Raw genomic sequence first — 16,753 nt, forward strand, 5'->3', positions numbered from 1 at the left:
AGGCAAGCAAGATGGCCATTGACTTGAGAAAGCCTTTTTTGATTTGTTATTTTGAAGCAATTACAAGTTGCACTTTAAATTTGAGCTCAAATGTCGCACTGTATATTCACTACTTTTTTAAAAAAAACCTTTGGTATCTAGTCTGCTTTGTCCAGCTTGAAGAAATTTTTGAAAAATGTAGAAGACATAAGAAATAAGAGTTCAGATCATAAGGTAGTATTGTTGCTTATTTGGTTTATTTGTTGAATATTGAGCAATATTGGCATCCTAATGGGTGGAATTTCCTGTATATTGTATATTTCTCCCAGAGACAAACACAATTGGAGTCTAAAGTATTATGGATATAAGTTTGTTTGCTGAGCTGGAAGGTTCGTTTTTCTGACGTTTCTTCACTATACTAGGTAACATCATCAGTGAGCCTCCAATGAAGCACTGGTGTTGTGTGTTTAGGTTTCCTGGGTTGGTGATGTCATTTCCTGTGGTGATGTCACTTGCAGAATGTCACCTGGAACTCTATCAACAAACATGTTGATTTGGATCCCATCTATCACCCCCTGAAATGACATCACCAACACAGGAAATGACACCACAGCATAAACTACATCACCAACCCAAATAAACCTAGAAAGCAAGCCATAACGTCAGTACTTCACCGGAGGCTCACTGGTGTTGTTTCGTATGGTGCCGAAACGTCCGCAAACGAACCTTCCAGCTCAGCGAGCAAACTTACATCCAGAATCTCAACCTGAGATACAAATCTTCTCAAAACTCTCTAAAGTGCTACCTTGCTTAGTGGGGAAAGGACACTCCAAGCTCAAGCTGCATAATATACTGAGGGGTTGGAAACTGTATAAAACCCTTCTTGGTGATTTCTTTATCTTGGTGTATATATTGTAATATTGCATGTTGTATTTGAGGTACATCAATTAGGTGCTGTATGGAAAGAAATGTAGTTGTATTCACATTTGAGTAACTTCCAATTTGAAATGCTATGGAATGTAGTTTTACAAAAAGATTTACACCGTGGGGAAAAATTAGTTATTACTTTTGTTTACTGTGGCTTTGTTTGTTTTCTGTGAAGGTTAGGGATTGAAATTAAGACCCCCACACTCATAATTTTTACCCAGATTATGTGCTGTATATTAAGACTGCACTTCTGGGAAGTATTTTATAGTTAGCAGCAGTTTTTTTTTTAAGTTTGTTGAGTTTTAAGAATAAGTTCTAACTTCCAGTTTTTGGAAATGTCAGTATACATTTATTGTTGGCACCTTTTGAGCAACTCTCTCTCCTTTGTGAAGGAATCTATATTTTAGGCATTTTAAAGGTGTCTGATGTGATTCATGCTTTTGATTTCATGTTCCAAACAGGTTTTGCTCCATAAAACATTGGGAATTTTTTTAATTGGTCAAAGGTAGACTTCAGTTTCATTCATTTAGAAGTAGCTTTTTAAGTGCACTTGACTTGCTGTAAGATCAGTTTGTAATAAATAATTGTCAGTGGGCTAGTGCAGTATGTCAAGTGCACTTTGGCTTTATAAATATAAAATTATTGAAGAAAATCCTATTTTTGCCTTATTTTAAATGGGGAACTGAAATTGAGATTTCTTAACTGGTTATTTTATTGTTTTATCAGGTTACAATTAAAGGTTTTGCACCACTTCTTCAGTTTGCATACACTGCCAAACTTCTTTTGAACAAAGAAAATGTATTGGATGTCTGTAGAAGTGTAGAATTTCTTGGAATCCATAATATTGAAAAAACGTGTTTCAACTTTCTTCAAGCCAGACTTTTTGGAAAGGAGAGAGATCATGCAGGATTTTTGAGAAAGGCATGTTGTACATCTCATTGTCAGAAAACCAATCTAAAAATTCCTGTTGGTGACAATGAAAATTCAGAAGCTGATGATGATGTGGAAGAATTTCTTGAATCTGAAAATCCCAAGAGTCCTTGCCCTAAATTGCGTAAATGCATTGAAGTTGGGAAAATTTGTCCAAAAGTTCAAAATGAAACCACTGAAGTCAACTACTCCTGTTTGAAACAGACTGGATGGGCTAGTTCATCTCTTTGTCCTAAGTACCGAAAGTTTCAGTTAGCCTGTGGGAAAGAACGACTGACATCATGGGGTAATAATTTGTCATTGCCAAATTCTTCATTGCAGCAAATTGAATCTTGTCAAAACTTGACATTCACTTTTGATTCGGAGGATGAACGTGCAAAGCTTATTGAAAAGGATAGTGACAGCACATCAATGGAAGGGGAGGGTGGAGTCTGCAATGAAGAGAAAATCGAAGTGAAGAATCAAATGAATATAAGCTGTCCATTAGCACAAGATTCTACAGCTGAGATAACACAAGGGCCATCATCACAAAATATCTCAGGTATTCAACAACGTTGCGTTGGAGAGCATTATGACTTGCCTTGTTCTCAGCCATTTGTCCCTGTAATGTTGCAGTGTGAAAATCTCCAAAAGAACAACACTGTTGCAAGTATTGAAGAAACTAAGCTTGAAATTAGTCAGGAATGTGATCAGCCAAGGTGTTCAGAAAGAACAATTGGAGACTCTGAGAGAAAATCTGTTATTTTTAGCTCAGGTTATTCTCAAAGACGAGAGAATCCCAATGCAGTCTCCAGCGGGCGAAGCACTGTGGAAAGAGAGGTGGCAGAACATTTAGCAAAAGGATTCTGGAGTGAACTTTGTGGTGCACAGTCTAGCTGTGAGACTGAATCTTTAGTGAAAGAGAAAAGTTGCTCAGGGCAGTTCAATTTGGAGAGAATTTCTCAGTGCCCACAGTTTTCGACAGAGCCTTGCCAAAGCCTTGAAGGAAGCAATCAGAGTTCTTTCCTACTGCACTATACCTCGTCTTCGTCACAGCTACCTGAGTCTACCTATAGCTCTTTAAAGTGCCCATTTGCATATGATACTGGAAATTCCGTGTGTTCCAGCAGCTCAGGTATTGAGGAGCTTGAAAGTGACCAGGGACAGCAACAAGACAAATATGACACATTTGCTACAAACTCAGGAGATGAATTTGGGTCTGAATCCGAAGATGACAGTGAGTCGTGTTCTGCCCGGGAACAAGAGTGTGAGGTAAGAAAATTTTTGTGATTAATAAATGCGAGCTATATTATGACTTGCCTTGTTCTCAGCCATTTGTCCCTGTAATGTTGCAGTGTGAAAATCTCCAAAAGAACAGCACTGTTGCAAGATGGAAAAGCTGATACTTTAAAGGGGGAGGGCTGTTGCGCTGAGGTACTGTTCCGACCTCTGAGCTAGGAGGCCTGTTTTAAAGTCCTATCTGCCTCCGATGTCAGAACATCTCTTAAACAGGTTGATTTGAAATAATTTATTTTGGAGGCGGTAGTGGTCCAGTGGTATTGTCAGAGTAGTAATCCAGATACTCAAGATATGTTCCCAGAATCTGGGTTTGAATCCTACATGGCGGAATTTGAATTCCGTAAAGATCTGGAATTAAAAGTCTAATGATGACTACGAAACTATTGTTGACTGTCATATTTTTTAAAAAACATCTGGTTCAGTGCCTTCCTTATCTGATCTGGCCTACGTGTGACTCCAGATCAAAGTAATATGGTTGACTCATAATTTTTAGTTGACCAAGCTGTTCAGTTTTACCAACTGCTGGAAGGTTTCAAAATAAAAGGAATGAAACCAGATATTATCTGGTATCATCTAAGGCATGAGAAACTGTAATGGAAGACACAGCCCTGTCACCTTGCAAAATCATCTTTTCTAACATCAGAAATTTAAAGTCAAAACTGGAAGAGCTGTATAACAGTGAATGTAAGGCATAACTCTGAAGTTGACTGTGTCTAAGACAACACAATCTAGTAGGACAGACCCAGTAGGAGTGGTGGTACAGTGATATATACTTGTGATTGACTCTGCATAATCTCAGAATTAATGGACACAGGTTTAAGACTTAGTTCTGAGGGCTGAGTGTCTTTGGAGCTCCTTGGCACACTGAGCTGTGGGGGACTAAGTCCTTGTGTTATTTAAGGCAGCGATTCTTGATCATAGGAGAATCACAAGTTGGGGGAAGGAGCAGGAAAGTGAACAAGAGGAATATCAGATCAGCCATGATCCAGTTGAATGACATGCAGACTCAAGGGGTCAATGGCCTACTCCTGTACCTAGTTCATATATGATTTTATCCCATGAAGACCCATAGCGTCAAGTCTTATGTGGGCAAGGAAGCTACCTGCTGATTAGCACATACTGACCTTGCCCTCCTCTCTACTCTTCCCCCTACCCAGCTGATGTCCTTTTTACTTCTCTGTTGACTAACTTAGTTGAGCCCTAAAGCGCTGGTCTGGGTTTGTGGCCAGTGGTGTGACAGCTGATGAAGGTAGAACACATTTGACTTCATCCAGACCAATGTGCCTACCACAAATGTGTCTGTCCATGACAGTATCAGTAAGGGCCACCACTGCACAGTCCTTGTGAAGATGAAGTCCATGTTTAGATTGAGGGTACCCTCCATCGAGTTATGGGGCATGATCATTGTACTAAATGACTTTGAACAGATCTAGCAACTCCAGTTTGAACATTTAAGAGGCTCAGTGAGCCAGAAGCTACAGCAGAATTGTACTTCAAGACAATCCTAGCTCTATCATTATCATCAAGCCAGACAATCAACCATGGCGCAATAAAAAGTCCAGGAAGGCATGCTAGGAACAGCACCAGACATACCTAAAAATGAGGTATCAACCTGGTGAGGTTACACAACAAGACTATCTGCATGCCACACAGTGTAAGCAGCAAGTGATAGAGCTAGAGCATGTGATTACAAAGCAATGGATCAGATTTGAGTTTTCCCATTGATTCTCATCCGATTCTAAGTGGTAATGGACAATTAAGCAACTCAGGTGCAGAATATGAGACTGAAACCTTCATCCAGAAGTGGATGATCCACCTCTGTCTCCTCCTGAGTTCCCCAGGGCCAAACATGCCTATATTCAGCTAATGCAATGCACTCCACATGATATCAAGAAATGGCTGGAGACACTGGGTACTGAAAAGGCTATGGGCCCTGATGGCTATTTAGCAATAGTACTAAATGTGCTGTGGAACTTGCCATGTCCTTAGCCAAAATGTTCCGGTATACTATAATACTGGTATCTGCTTTTTAAAGTATATCTTATACATGAAAAGGAGAACTGATCTACCTTGGAAAATACTTTTCCATCAGTCTACTTTCAATCCTTAGTACAGTGATGGAGGAGTAATCAACAGTGTTACCAAGCATCACCTTTCTTAGCAGTAACCTGTTCTTTACTTGGTTTGGATTCCTCTAGTGCTTAACTGTTCAAAAGAGCTGAATTCCAAAGTTGAGCTGAAAGTGACTGCCTTTGATATCACCTTGATATGAGTGTGGCATCAAGGAGTCAATGGGAATTAGCGGGGGAGAAAATCACTGCTGATTGGAATCAAACCTAGCACAAAGAGAAATGGTTGTTTTTTTTTGGAAGTCAGCCATCTCAGCTGCTGGAGTTCTTTGCAGGAGTTCCTCAGAATAGTGTCCGAGGACCAATGATCTTTAGTTACTTAATCAGTGACCTTCCCTCCATCATAAGGTCAGAAGTGGGGATGTTCTTTGATTGCAGAATGTTCAGCACCATTCATAATTCCTCAGTGACTGAAGCAGTCCATGTCCAAATGCAGCAAGGTCTGGACACTATCAAATTTTGGGCTGACAATGTTTTATGCCACACAACTGCCAGCAGTGACTGTCTCCAAAATCTAACCATTGGTCCTTTACATTTAAAACATAAAATATTACAGTACAGTACAGGCCCTTCGGCCTTAGATGTTGTGTCGGCCTGTGGAACCAATCTGAAGCCTATCTATTCTACGCTATTCCATTTTCATTCATGTTTATCCAATAACCATTTAAATGCCCTTAAAGTTGGTAGGTCTACTACTGTTGCTGGCAGGGTGTTCCACACGCCCCCACTACTCTGAGTAAAGAAACCATCTCTGACATCTGTCCTATATCTATCACTCCTCGATTTAAAATTATGTCCCCTCATGCTAGCCATTGCCATCCGAAGAAAAAGGCTCTCACTGTCTGCCCTATCTAATCCTCTGATTATCTTATATATATCAATTAAATCACCCTCAACCTTCTCTCTAATAAAAACAGCTTCAAGTCCCTCAGCCTTTCCTCATAAGACCTTCCCTCCGTACAAGGCAACATCCTAGTAAATCTCCTCTAAACCCTCTCCAAAGCTTCCACATCCTTCCTATAATGCAGTGACCAGAACTGTATGCACCCTCTGTCTTTCAGCTAGCCAATTTCTGAACCAAAACCGCTAAATCACCCTTCGTCCCATGCCTCTGTATTTTGTGCAATGAAGGGCTTTTCCTGATGAAGGGCTTTTGCCCGAAACGTCGATTTTGCTGCTCCTCGGATGCTGCTTGAACTGCTATGCTCTTCCAGCACCACTAATCCAAAATCTGGTTTCCAGCATCTGCAGTCATTGTTTTTACCTATTTTGTGCAATAGCCTACTGTGGGGAAATTTATCAAATGCCTTACTGAAATCCATATAACCACATCAATTACTTTACGCTCATCCGCCTGTTTGGTCACCTCAAAGAACTCAATAAGGTTTGTGAGGCATAACCTACCCTTCACAAAAACGTGCTGACTATCCTTAATTAACTTTATCCTTTTTGGATGATTATAAATCCTATCTCTTATAACATTTTCCTACACTTTGCACACAACCAAAGAAAGGCTCACTGGTCTATAATTTCCAGGGTTGTTTCTACTCACCTTCTTGAACAAGGGGACAACATTTGCTATCCTCTGGTCTTATGACACTATTCCTGTAGACAATGATGACATAAAGATCAAAGCCAAAGGCTCGACAATTTCCTTCCTGGCTTCCCAGAGAATCCTAGGATAAATCCCATCTGGCCCAGGGGACTTTTCTATTTTTAGACATTTCACAATTTCTAACACCTCCTCCTTGTGAACCTCAATCCCGTGTAGTCTCGTAGCCTCTATCTCAGTATACACCTCAACAACATTTTTTTTTCCAGTGTGAATACTGATGAAAAATATTTATTTAATGCTTCTCTTATCTCCTTGGACTCCGAACACAACTTTCCACTGCTATCCTTGATTGGCCTTAATCTTACTCTAGTTATTCTTTTATTACTGATAGGAATGGCTTTAGGGTTTTCCTTGATACTATCTGCCAATGACTTCTCATGTCCCCTTTCTGTCACCATAGTGCTGTCCTTGAATAACAATGCCACACCTTCCCCTCTTTTTTACCATCTTCTCTGGTCTTGCTGAAACATCTAAGTCCCAGAACCTGCAATAACCATTCCTGTCCCTGCTCTAGCCATATCTCTGAAATGGCCACAACATTGAAGCCCCAGGTACCAACCCATGCTGCAAGTTATAGAGTCATAGAGATGTACAGCATGGAAACAGACCCTTCGGTCCAACCTGACCATGCTGACCAGATATTCCAACCCAATCTAGTCCCACCTGCCAGCACCCGGCCCATATCCCTCTAAACCCTTCCTATTTATATACTCATCCAAATGCCTCTTAAATGTTGCAATTGTATCAGTCTCCACCACTTCCTCTGGCAGCTCATTCCACACACATACCACCCTCTGTGTGAAAAAGTTGCCCGTAGGTCTCTTTTATATCTTTCCCCTCTCACCCTAAACCTATGCCCTCTAGTTCTGGACTCCCTGATCCCAGGGAAAAGACTTTGCCTAATTACCCTATCCATGCCCCTCATAATTTTGTAAATCTCAATAAGGTCACCCCTCAGCCTCCGACACTCCAGGGAAAATAGCCTCAGCCTATTCAGCCTCTCCCTGTAGCTCAAAACCTCCAACCCTGGCAACATCCTTAAATCTTTTCTGAACCCTTTCAAGTTTTCCAACATTCTTCTGATAGGAAGGAGACCTGATTTGCATACAGTATTTCAAAAGTGACCTAACTAATGTCCTGTACAGCCGCAACGCGACCTCCCAAGTCTTGTACTCAATACTTTGACCAATAAAGGAAAGCATACCAAACGCCGCCTTCACTATCCTATCTACTTGAGACTCTACTTTCAAGGAGCTATGAACCTGCACTCCAAGGTCTCTTTGTTCAGCAACACTCCCTAGGACCTTACCATTAAGTGTATAAGTCCTGCTAAGATTTGCTTTCCCAAAATGCAGCACCTCGCATTTATCTAAATTAACTCTATCTGCCACTCCTCGGCCCGTCTGATCACTATTCTATTGTAATCCGTGGTAACCTTCTTTGCTGTCCACTACACCTCCAATTTTGGTGTCATCTGCAAACTTACTAATTATATCTCCGATGTTCACATCCAAATCATTTACATAAATGATGAAAAGTAGTGGACCCGGCACCGATCCTTGTGGCACTCCACTGGTCATAGGCCTCCAGTCTGAAAAGCAACCCTCCATCACCACCTTCTGTCTTGTACCTTCAAGCCAGTCTCGTATCCAAATGGCTAGCTCTCCTTGTGTTCCATGAGATCTAACCTTGCTAACCAGACTCCCATGGGGAGCCTTGTCAAATGCCTTACTGAAGTCCATACAGATCACGTTCGCGAGACATGATTTCCCACACACAAAGCTATGTTGACTATCCCTAATCAGTCCTTGCCCTTCCAAATAAGTGTAAATCCTGTCCCTCAGGATTCCCTCCAACAATTTGCCTGCCACCGACTTCAGGCTCACTGGTCTATAATTCCCTTGCTTGTCCTTATCACCTTTCTTAAATAGTGGAACCACATTAGTCAACCTTCAGCCTTCTGGCACCTCACCTGTGACGATTAGTGATACAAGTATCATGGGTAAAAAAATATGCAAATAAAAATTTCCACAGATGAAGTCAGCAGGGACACTAGTGATGACCCTTCCCTCTCTCGTTCTGCAAGAGGAACATTTGTGGTACTTCCATCATTGTATTCCCCCATTATCCGCCTCATGAGGGTTACTGTTGACCAAAACTGAACTTGAATAACTACATAAATGCTGTAACTGCAAAATCATTTAAGGTGACCCAGGATCCCACAGGGAGTAGCTTGCCTCCCAAGTCCCCAAATCCTGTCCGCTATCTACAAGACACAAATCACCAGTATCATGGAAAACTGGGTGAGAATAACTTCAATAACATGTAAGAAGCTTGACGCCAGCAGACAAAGCAATATGATTGATTGACACCACATCTACAAGTATTCACTCTGTCCACTACTGACACGCAGTAGCAGGAGTACATAAGATAAGCACAAGGGCAGCAGGTGAATGGGAACACCACCAACACCAAGTTCTCATCCAAGCCACTTGCTATCCTGATTTGTAAATTCCTTCAGTGAAAAGGATCAAAATCCTAGAACTCCTTCTCTAACATCATGGGTCTACTTGCACCAAATGGATTTGGCGCTTCATGAAGACGGGTCAAGATTAGAGTGATGCTGGAAAAGCACAGCAGGTCAGGCAGCATCCGAGGAGCAGAAAAATTGGTGTTTTGGGCAGGAGCCATTCATCAGGAAACTAGACAAAGCATTCATGAAGACAGCTTAGCAGCACTTTCTTCAGGGAGAGAAGAGGAGTGGGAAATAAATGCTGGCCCAGCTAAGGACACACTCGTCCCATAAATGAAAAAAAAAATTTGAATTCAGTTTTAAATTGGTTTAAATTTTGTTAGTTAACCTACATATTATATGTAGTGTCTGTGATAGCAGTTGCAGTGGACCATAATGCAGCAGAGTAGAATGCAGTTATATTTAGAAAAGGAGCAGTGACTAAAGTTAACTGAATCCAATCTATAAATTCAAGAGCGTTAGAATAATCTCAAAACAATGATTAATTTCCTGGTCATTCAATTTCTCTGGGATGCTGAAGACTGCCCAAATTTGCTCATGAACCTGAGCTGAGAAATGGAAAATGTTAGAATCAAGTTTAGACTAATAAATTTGTGCAGAAATATCCGAGTAACCTCACCTCAGCAAAACCAGTGCATTTTGCCAAATGAGTCACCAGCAGAAATCTCTCATCGGTGTTTTCCTCAACCCATTCTTCCTTTATCATTCATTCACTCAACTCAAAATCTGATACATCTCAAATGTTTTCCTGTCCCAACTAAAGTTGCAGGTTAGTAGTGATAATTCTTTCTTTCCACAGACCTTGCCTGACTATTCCCAATAGTTTCATTTCAGACTTGTAGCATTCTCCATAATTTATTGTTTTATTTACGTATTTTACACTGGAACTATAATAGATTATGAATGGTATATTTCAGTCCCTTAAGTTACTTCCCAATTTTAATATCCTTTGAGAATTGTGGAAAAAGTATTCACCAGAGGTACAGATGCACATGAAAGGCTAGATTAAATACAGGTCATTCTGTTGTTATGCGTATTTAGTCAGGTGAATTGGCTACAACATGACTTACATTGTGGGCATTGTTTGGAACTTTCTACTGAATGGGTACATCGATTTTCAACTAGTAATCTTCTACAGCACAATTTTCTATAGTGCAAGGTTGCAGAAGAACACAACTGTCACAATATAGTAGAACGACCTCTAACTGAAATTTTACAGGAAAACTTGAGGTATGCAGATTTTTAAAAATTTGTTAGTGTATAACTTGAGAAACATCTATCTCATGTAAATTTCTTATGTTGTCTACTTTTCTGATTGGTTTGCATAGTAATTTGTGAATCTTGACTGTTCATGAAAGGTGTAAATTCTGGTTTCAGGAAATTAATTTAATTGAATAAAAACAATGAAAAATTCAATGAATTTTCCATGGTTTAATTTTTGATGTACCTAGATTTTAATCGTGAAATTTCTGTGATTTTGTTTGTGAATCTAATTTGTGCAATTGGGTCCTTCTAGGTAAAATTACCATTTCCTGTTGAAAGAATTACAATGTTGTCCAGAAACGACTTTCAAACAATGCTGAAACTCCATAAACTGAATCCAGAACAGTTGGATTATATCCATGATATACGTCGCCGCAGCAAAAATAGAATTGCAGCTCAACGCTGTCGAAAGCGAAAACTTGATTGCATTCAAAACCTGGAATGTGAAATACATAAGTTGGTAGGTTGAATATAAAGAAAGGTCTACAGATGGTGTGGTACAGAGGGGCGAGAGTGCGAAGGTAGTTGTAATGGGGGGGAGCTTTAGTTCAAGTATTTTAGGTGGGTCAGTTTTTGCCCAATGTGTGCAGGAGGTTTTCAGTATGTAGAAAGGCAAACAAAGGGCGAGACCACATTAGATTTGGTATTGGGTAATAAACCCGGCCAGATGTTAAATTTGGAGGTAGGTGAACGCTTTAGTGGTATTGACCGCAAATCAGTTATGTTTACTTTAGTTATGGAAAGAGATAGGTGTATATACGCCGGGCGAGAGTTATAGCTGGGGGAAAAGCAATTACGATGTGATTAGGCAAGATTTAGGATACAAAAGATGGGAAAGGAAACGGCAGGGGATAGGCACAATTGAAATGTGGAGCATCTTCAAGGACCAACCACTGCGGGTCCTTGATAAATATGTACCGGTCAGGCAGAGAGGAAATTGTCGAGCAAGGGAGCCGTGGTTTAATCTATCTTCAAGAGGAAGAAAGCAGCTTATGTTAGGATGAGTTGTGATGGCTGAGTTAGGGCGCTTAAGAATTACATCTTGCCAGAAGAGAACTAAAAAGAGAGCTAAGAAGAGCCAGGAGGGGGTGAGAGAAGTCATTGGCGGATAGGATCAAGGAAAACCCTAAAGCTTTCTATAGGTATATTAGGAATAAAAGAATGACCAGAGTAAGATTAGAGGCAATCAAGCATAGTAGTGGGAAGTTGTGTGTGGAGTCAGAGGAGATAGGGGAAGTGTTAAATTAATACTTTTCATCGGCATTCACACTAGAAAAAGAAAATATGGTCGAGGAGAATGCTGAGATACAGGCCACTAGACGAGACAGGATTGAGGTTCACAAGGAGGAGGTTAGCAATTTAGGAAAGTCTAAAAATAGATAAGTCCCTGGGCTGGATGGGATTTATCCTAGGATTCTCTGGGAAGCCAGGGAGGAGATTGTCGAGCGTCTGGCTTTGATCTTTGTCATCATTGTCTACTGGAATTGTGCCAGAAGACTGGAGGATAGGAAATGTAAGGTGTTTGATAAGGTTCCCCACGGTAGGCTATTGCACAAAATATGGATGCATGGGATTGAGGGTGACTTAGCGGTTTGGATCAGAAATTGGCTAGCTGAAAGAAGACAAGAAGGTGATGATTGATGAAAAATATTTATCCTGCAGTTCAGTTACTAGTGGTGTACTGCAAGAATCTGTTTTGGGTCCACTGTTGTTTGTCATCTTTTTAAATGACCTAGATGAGAGCATAGAAGGATGGGTTAGTAAATTTGTGGGTGACACTAAGGTCAGTAGAGTTGTGGATAGTGATGAAGGATGTTGTAGGTTACTGAGGGACATAGATAAGCAGCAGAGCTGGGCTGAGAGATGGCAACTGGAGTTTAATGCAGAAAAGTGTGAGGTGATTCACTTTGTTAGGAGTAACAGGAATGCAGAGTACTGGGCTAATAGTAAGATTCTTGGTAGTGTAGATGAGCAGAGAGATCTGTGTCTATGTACATAGACCCTTGAAAGTTGCCACCCAGGTGGATAGGGTTGTTAAGAGGGCATAAGGTGTGTTAGCTTTTATTGGTAGAGGGATTGAGTTTCGGAACTACAAGATCATGTTGCAGCTGTACAAAACTCTGGTGCGGCTGCATTTGGAGTATTTTGTACAGTTCTGGTCAACGCATTATAGGAAGGATGTGGGAGCTTTGGAAAGGGTTCAGAGGAGATTTATTAGGATGTTGCCTGGTATGGAGGGAAGGTCTTACGAAGAAAGGCTGAAGGACTTGAGGCTGTTTTTGTTAGAGAGGAGGTGTTGAGAGGTGGCTTAATTGAGACATGTAAGATAATCAGAGGGTTAGATAGGTTGGACAATCAGAGACTCTTTCCTCAAATGGCGAAGGTTAGCATGAGGGGACATAGCTTTGAATTGAGGGGCGATAGATATAGGACAGATGTCAGGAGTAGTTTCTTTTCTGAGTAGTCGGGATGTGGAACGCCCTGCCTACAACAGTAGTGGACGTGCCAACTTTAAGAGCATCTAAATGGTCATTGTTTATGGACAAGAACGGAATAGTGTAAGTTAGTTGGGCTTAGATTGATTTCACAGGTCGGCGCAACATCGAGGACTGAAGGGCCTGTACTGCGCTATAATGTTCTATGTTCTTTCTAAGCAGAAGAATAATCTTATTTCCTGTTATTGCCAATATTTTATAGTTGCACACATGATATCCTGCAAAAAAAAATGCAAGAACTGTGGATGATTGAAATCAGAAACAAAACAAAATCAGAAGCTAAATGGTGACTGTTTAAGGAGGAGTTGTTGTGAGTGATGCACAAATTTGTTCCTCTGAGACAGGCAAGAAAGGGTAAGATTAAGGAGCCTTGGATGACGAGAACACAGGAGTTTCTCGTCAAAAGGAAGAAGGCAGCTTTAGTAAGGTGGAGGAAAGAAGGGTCCATCACAGCTTTAGAGGATTACAAGCTTATTAGAAAGGAGCTCCGAAATAGATTGAGGAGAGTCAGGAAAGGGCATGAAAAAGGCTTGGCAGGAACGATTAGGGAGAGCCCCAAGGCATTTTACTCGTATATGAGGAAAAAGAGAAGGATCAGGGAGAAGGTAGGGCTGATCAGGGATAGCATAGGGAACTTGTGCGTTGGAGTCTGAGCAGATAGGGAAAGCCTTAAATGAGTTTTTTTTCACTTCGGTTTTCACTAAGGAATGGGACCTTGTTGTGAATGAAAACTTTGAGGGGCTGGGAAACAGGCTTGAACACATTGAGACTGAGGAAGTTGTTGTACTGGAAATTTTGGCGAACAGGACCAGGTCAGATTTAGGAGAAAGTGAGGACTGCAGATGCTGGAGATCAGAGCTGAAAATGTGTTGCTGGAAAAGCGCAGAAGGTCAGGCAGCATCCAAGGAGCAGGAGAATCGACATTTTGGGCATGAGTCCTTCCTGAAGAGGGGCTCAGACCAGATTTATCCTACGTTGCTCCGGGAAGCGAGAAAGGAGGTTGCTAAACCGCTGGCGAAGATCTTTGCTCCCTCACTCTCCATGGGTGTCATACCGGAAGATTGGAGGGAGGCAAAATTTATTCCTCTTTTCAAGAAGGGAAATAGGGAAATCCCTGACAATTGCAAACCAGTCAGTCTTGCATCTGTGGTCAGCAAAGTTTTGGAAAGAATTCTGAGGGATAAGTTTTATGACTATTTGGAAAAGCATAGCATGATTAAAGGCAGTCAGCATAGCTTTGTGAGGGGCAGGTCATGCCTCACAAATCTTATTGAGTTCTTTGAGGAGGTGACAAGACAGGTGGATGAAGGTCGAGCAGTGGATATGGTGTATATGGACTTCAGCAAGGCATTTGATAAGCCACAGTAGGCTCATTCATAAAGTCAGGAGGTGTGGGATACAGGGGGATTTGGCTGTCTGGATTCCGAATTGGTTGGGTGACAGAAGGTGGAGAGTGGTTATAGATGGAAAGTATTCTACCTTGAGGTCAGTGTTGAGTGGTGTCCCGTAGGGCTCTGTTCTTGGGCCTCTGCTCTTTGTAGTTTTTATAAACTTGGATGAAGAGGTTGAGGGGTGGGTGAGTAAATTTGCCGATGACACAAAGGTTGGAGGTGCCGTTGATATTATCGAGTGCTATTGCAGGCTGCACCACAATAGACAGGACGCATAGCTGGGCTGAGAAATTGCAGATGGAGTTCAACCTGAATAAATGCGAGGTGATGCATTTTGGAAGGTCGAACTTGAATGCTGAATGTAGGATTAAAGACAGGATTCTTGGCAGTGTGGAGGAACAGAGGGATCTGGGTGTGCAAGTGCCTAGATCCCTCAAAGTTGCCACCCAAGTGGATAGGGTTGTTAAGAAAACATATGGTGTTTTGGATTTCATTAACATGGGGTTCGCGTTTAAGAGCCATGAGGTTTTGCTACAGCTCTACAAGTCCCTGGTGAGACCACACTTGGAATATTGTGTCTAGTTCCAGTCGCCCTATGATAGGAATGATATGGAGGCTTTGGAGAAGGTGCAAAGAAGGTTTACCAGGATGCTGCCTGGACTGGAGGGCTTGTCTTCTGAAGAGAGGTTGACTAAGCTCATACTTATCTCTCTGGAGAGAAGGAGGAAGAGAGGTGACCTGATCAAGGTAATGAGAGGCATGGATAGAGTCGATAGCCAGAGATTTTCCCCAGAACAGGGTTGACTGCCACGAGGGGTCATAGTTTTTAAGATATTAGGAGGAAGGTATAGAGGAGACATCAGAAATAGGTTCTTTACACAGAGCTGTGAATGCATGGAATGCGTTGCCAGTGGTGGTGGTGGAAGCACAGTCATTAGGAACATTTAAGCAACAACTGCTGGATGTGCACATGGATAGCAGTGAATTGAGGGGTGCGTAGGTTAGGTTATTTTATTTTAGATTAGGAATAATCCTCTGCACAACATCATGGACTGAAGGGCCTGTTCTGTGATGTACTTTTCTATGTTCTATATGCTAGAAAAAATCAGGTCTGGTAGCATCTGTGGAGAGAAAGTAGAGTTGACGTTTTGGGTCCAGTGACCCTTCTTCAGGAATGTTAACTTTGCTTTCTCTGCATAGGTGCTGCCAGACCTGCTGAGCCTTTCCAGCGATTTCTGATGTGATCCTTTGTGCTATTTTCATAAAAAGAGATCTTTCTGTATCAGTACTATCAGTTGTATATTTGTGCTTTAAATCCTGTACTGATGGTAAAACATGTTAAGCATTCACTTTGTAAATAAAGTTTAGAGCTTTCTGAAAAAAATAAACATGTAGTCGAAGCCTGTTGTCTTGCACCCAAGACAACTGCAAGATTGCCAAATTTCAAATGATCCCTCCACAACCTGTACTGCAACTAAGCAGCACTTATTGAGCTATCTGGAGTGTGCTAATAGCTATTTTAACGAACAATTTAACATAGTCAGTCAAGCTTATAACATAGCTCATTTCTGCTTTCCAGAAGCAGCATATTTTTCTATACAGGAACCGCCTCTCTGCAAGCAAAAGGAATATAGGTTCTTCTGCTATAGCACGCATTTTGTTAATGCAAATTCGCTGTAATGCAATTAACAAATTGGAGACAGGGTTTCTAAAGCGTGAATTTTTAAAACGTGTGTTGGTGTAATACAATTACATCGCTAACTCTTTAAGCACTCTTTCTAATGCGTGATTGTTCTATAACATGAGATTGCACAAGAATGCAACCATTGCGTTATAGAAGAATTAATATATGTTCAAGCTGTCTGGATTAGTAGTGCTGGAAGAGCACAACAGTTCAGGCAGCATCCAAGGAGCAGCGAAATTGACATTTCGGGCAAAAGCTCTTCAGGAATAAAGCTGTGCACTATTTTTAAAAATTGCCCTAGAACTTGAGAGCCCTATAATTTCTCAATGTCAGTGCCCTAACCAATCAGGTTTGAATTGTTAACCAGTCAGCACGTTCCTCTTCAGTATAAAGTGTTGATTAATTTGAAATTTGGTGTTCTTGCGTTTTTCTAGATTGCATGACAAAAAGTTTTAACACCATGCCTCTTTTCAGAAATAAACCGAAAATGTTTAAGCAATTGAAATTGTGTGTGTGTGTGTTGTGTGTG

At 41.1% G+C, this 16,753-nt stretch overlaps 1 protein-coding gene across 1 annotated transcript in view; it reads left to right on the plus strand.

The window, feature by feature from the left end:
• LOC122555052 (transcription regulator protein BACH1-like) overlaps positions 1-16,753 on the plus strand; it is a 78,978-nt gene that overhangs the window by 58,612 nt on the left and 3,613 nt on the right. Inside the window, exons 3-4 of the mRNA XM_043700694.1 lie at positions 1,633-3,087; positions 10,908-11,114. Of these exons, the coding sequence (XP_043556629.1) occupies positions 1,633-3,087; positions 10,908-11,114 (1,662 nt within the window). The remainder of the gene's footprint in view (positions 1-1,632; positions 3,088-10,907; positions 11,115-16,753) is intronic.

The sequence above is a fragment of the Chiloscyllium plagiosum genome, chromosome 12 (assembly GCF_004010195.1).
Source record: "Chiloscyllium plagiosum isolate BGI_BamShark_2017 chromosome 12, ASM401019v2, whole genome shotgun sequence".
Lineage (NCBI taxonomy): Eukaryota > Metazoa > Chordata > Chondrichthyes > Orectolobiformes > Hemiscylliidae > Chiloscyllium > Chiloscyllium plagiosum.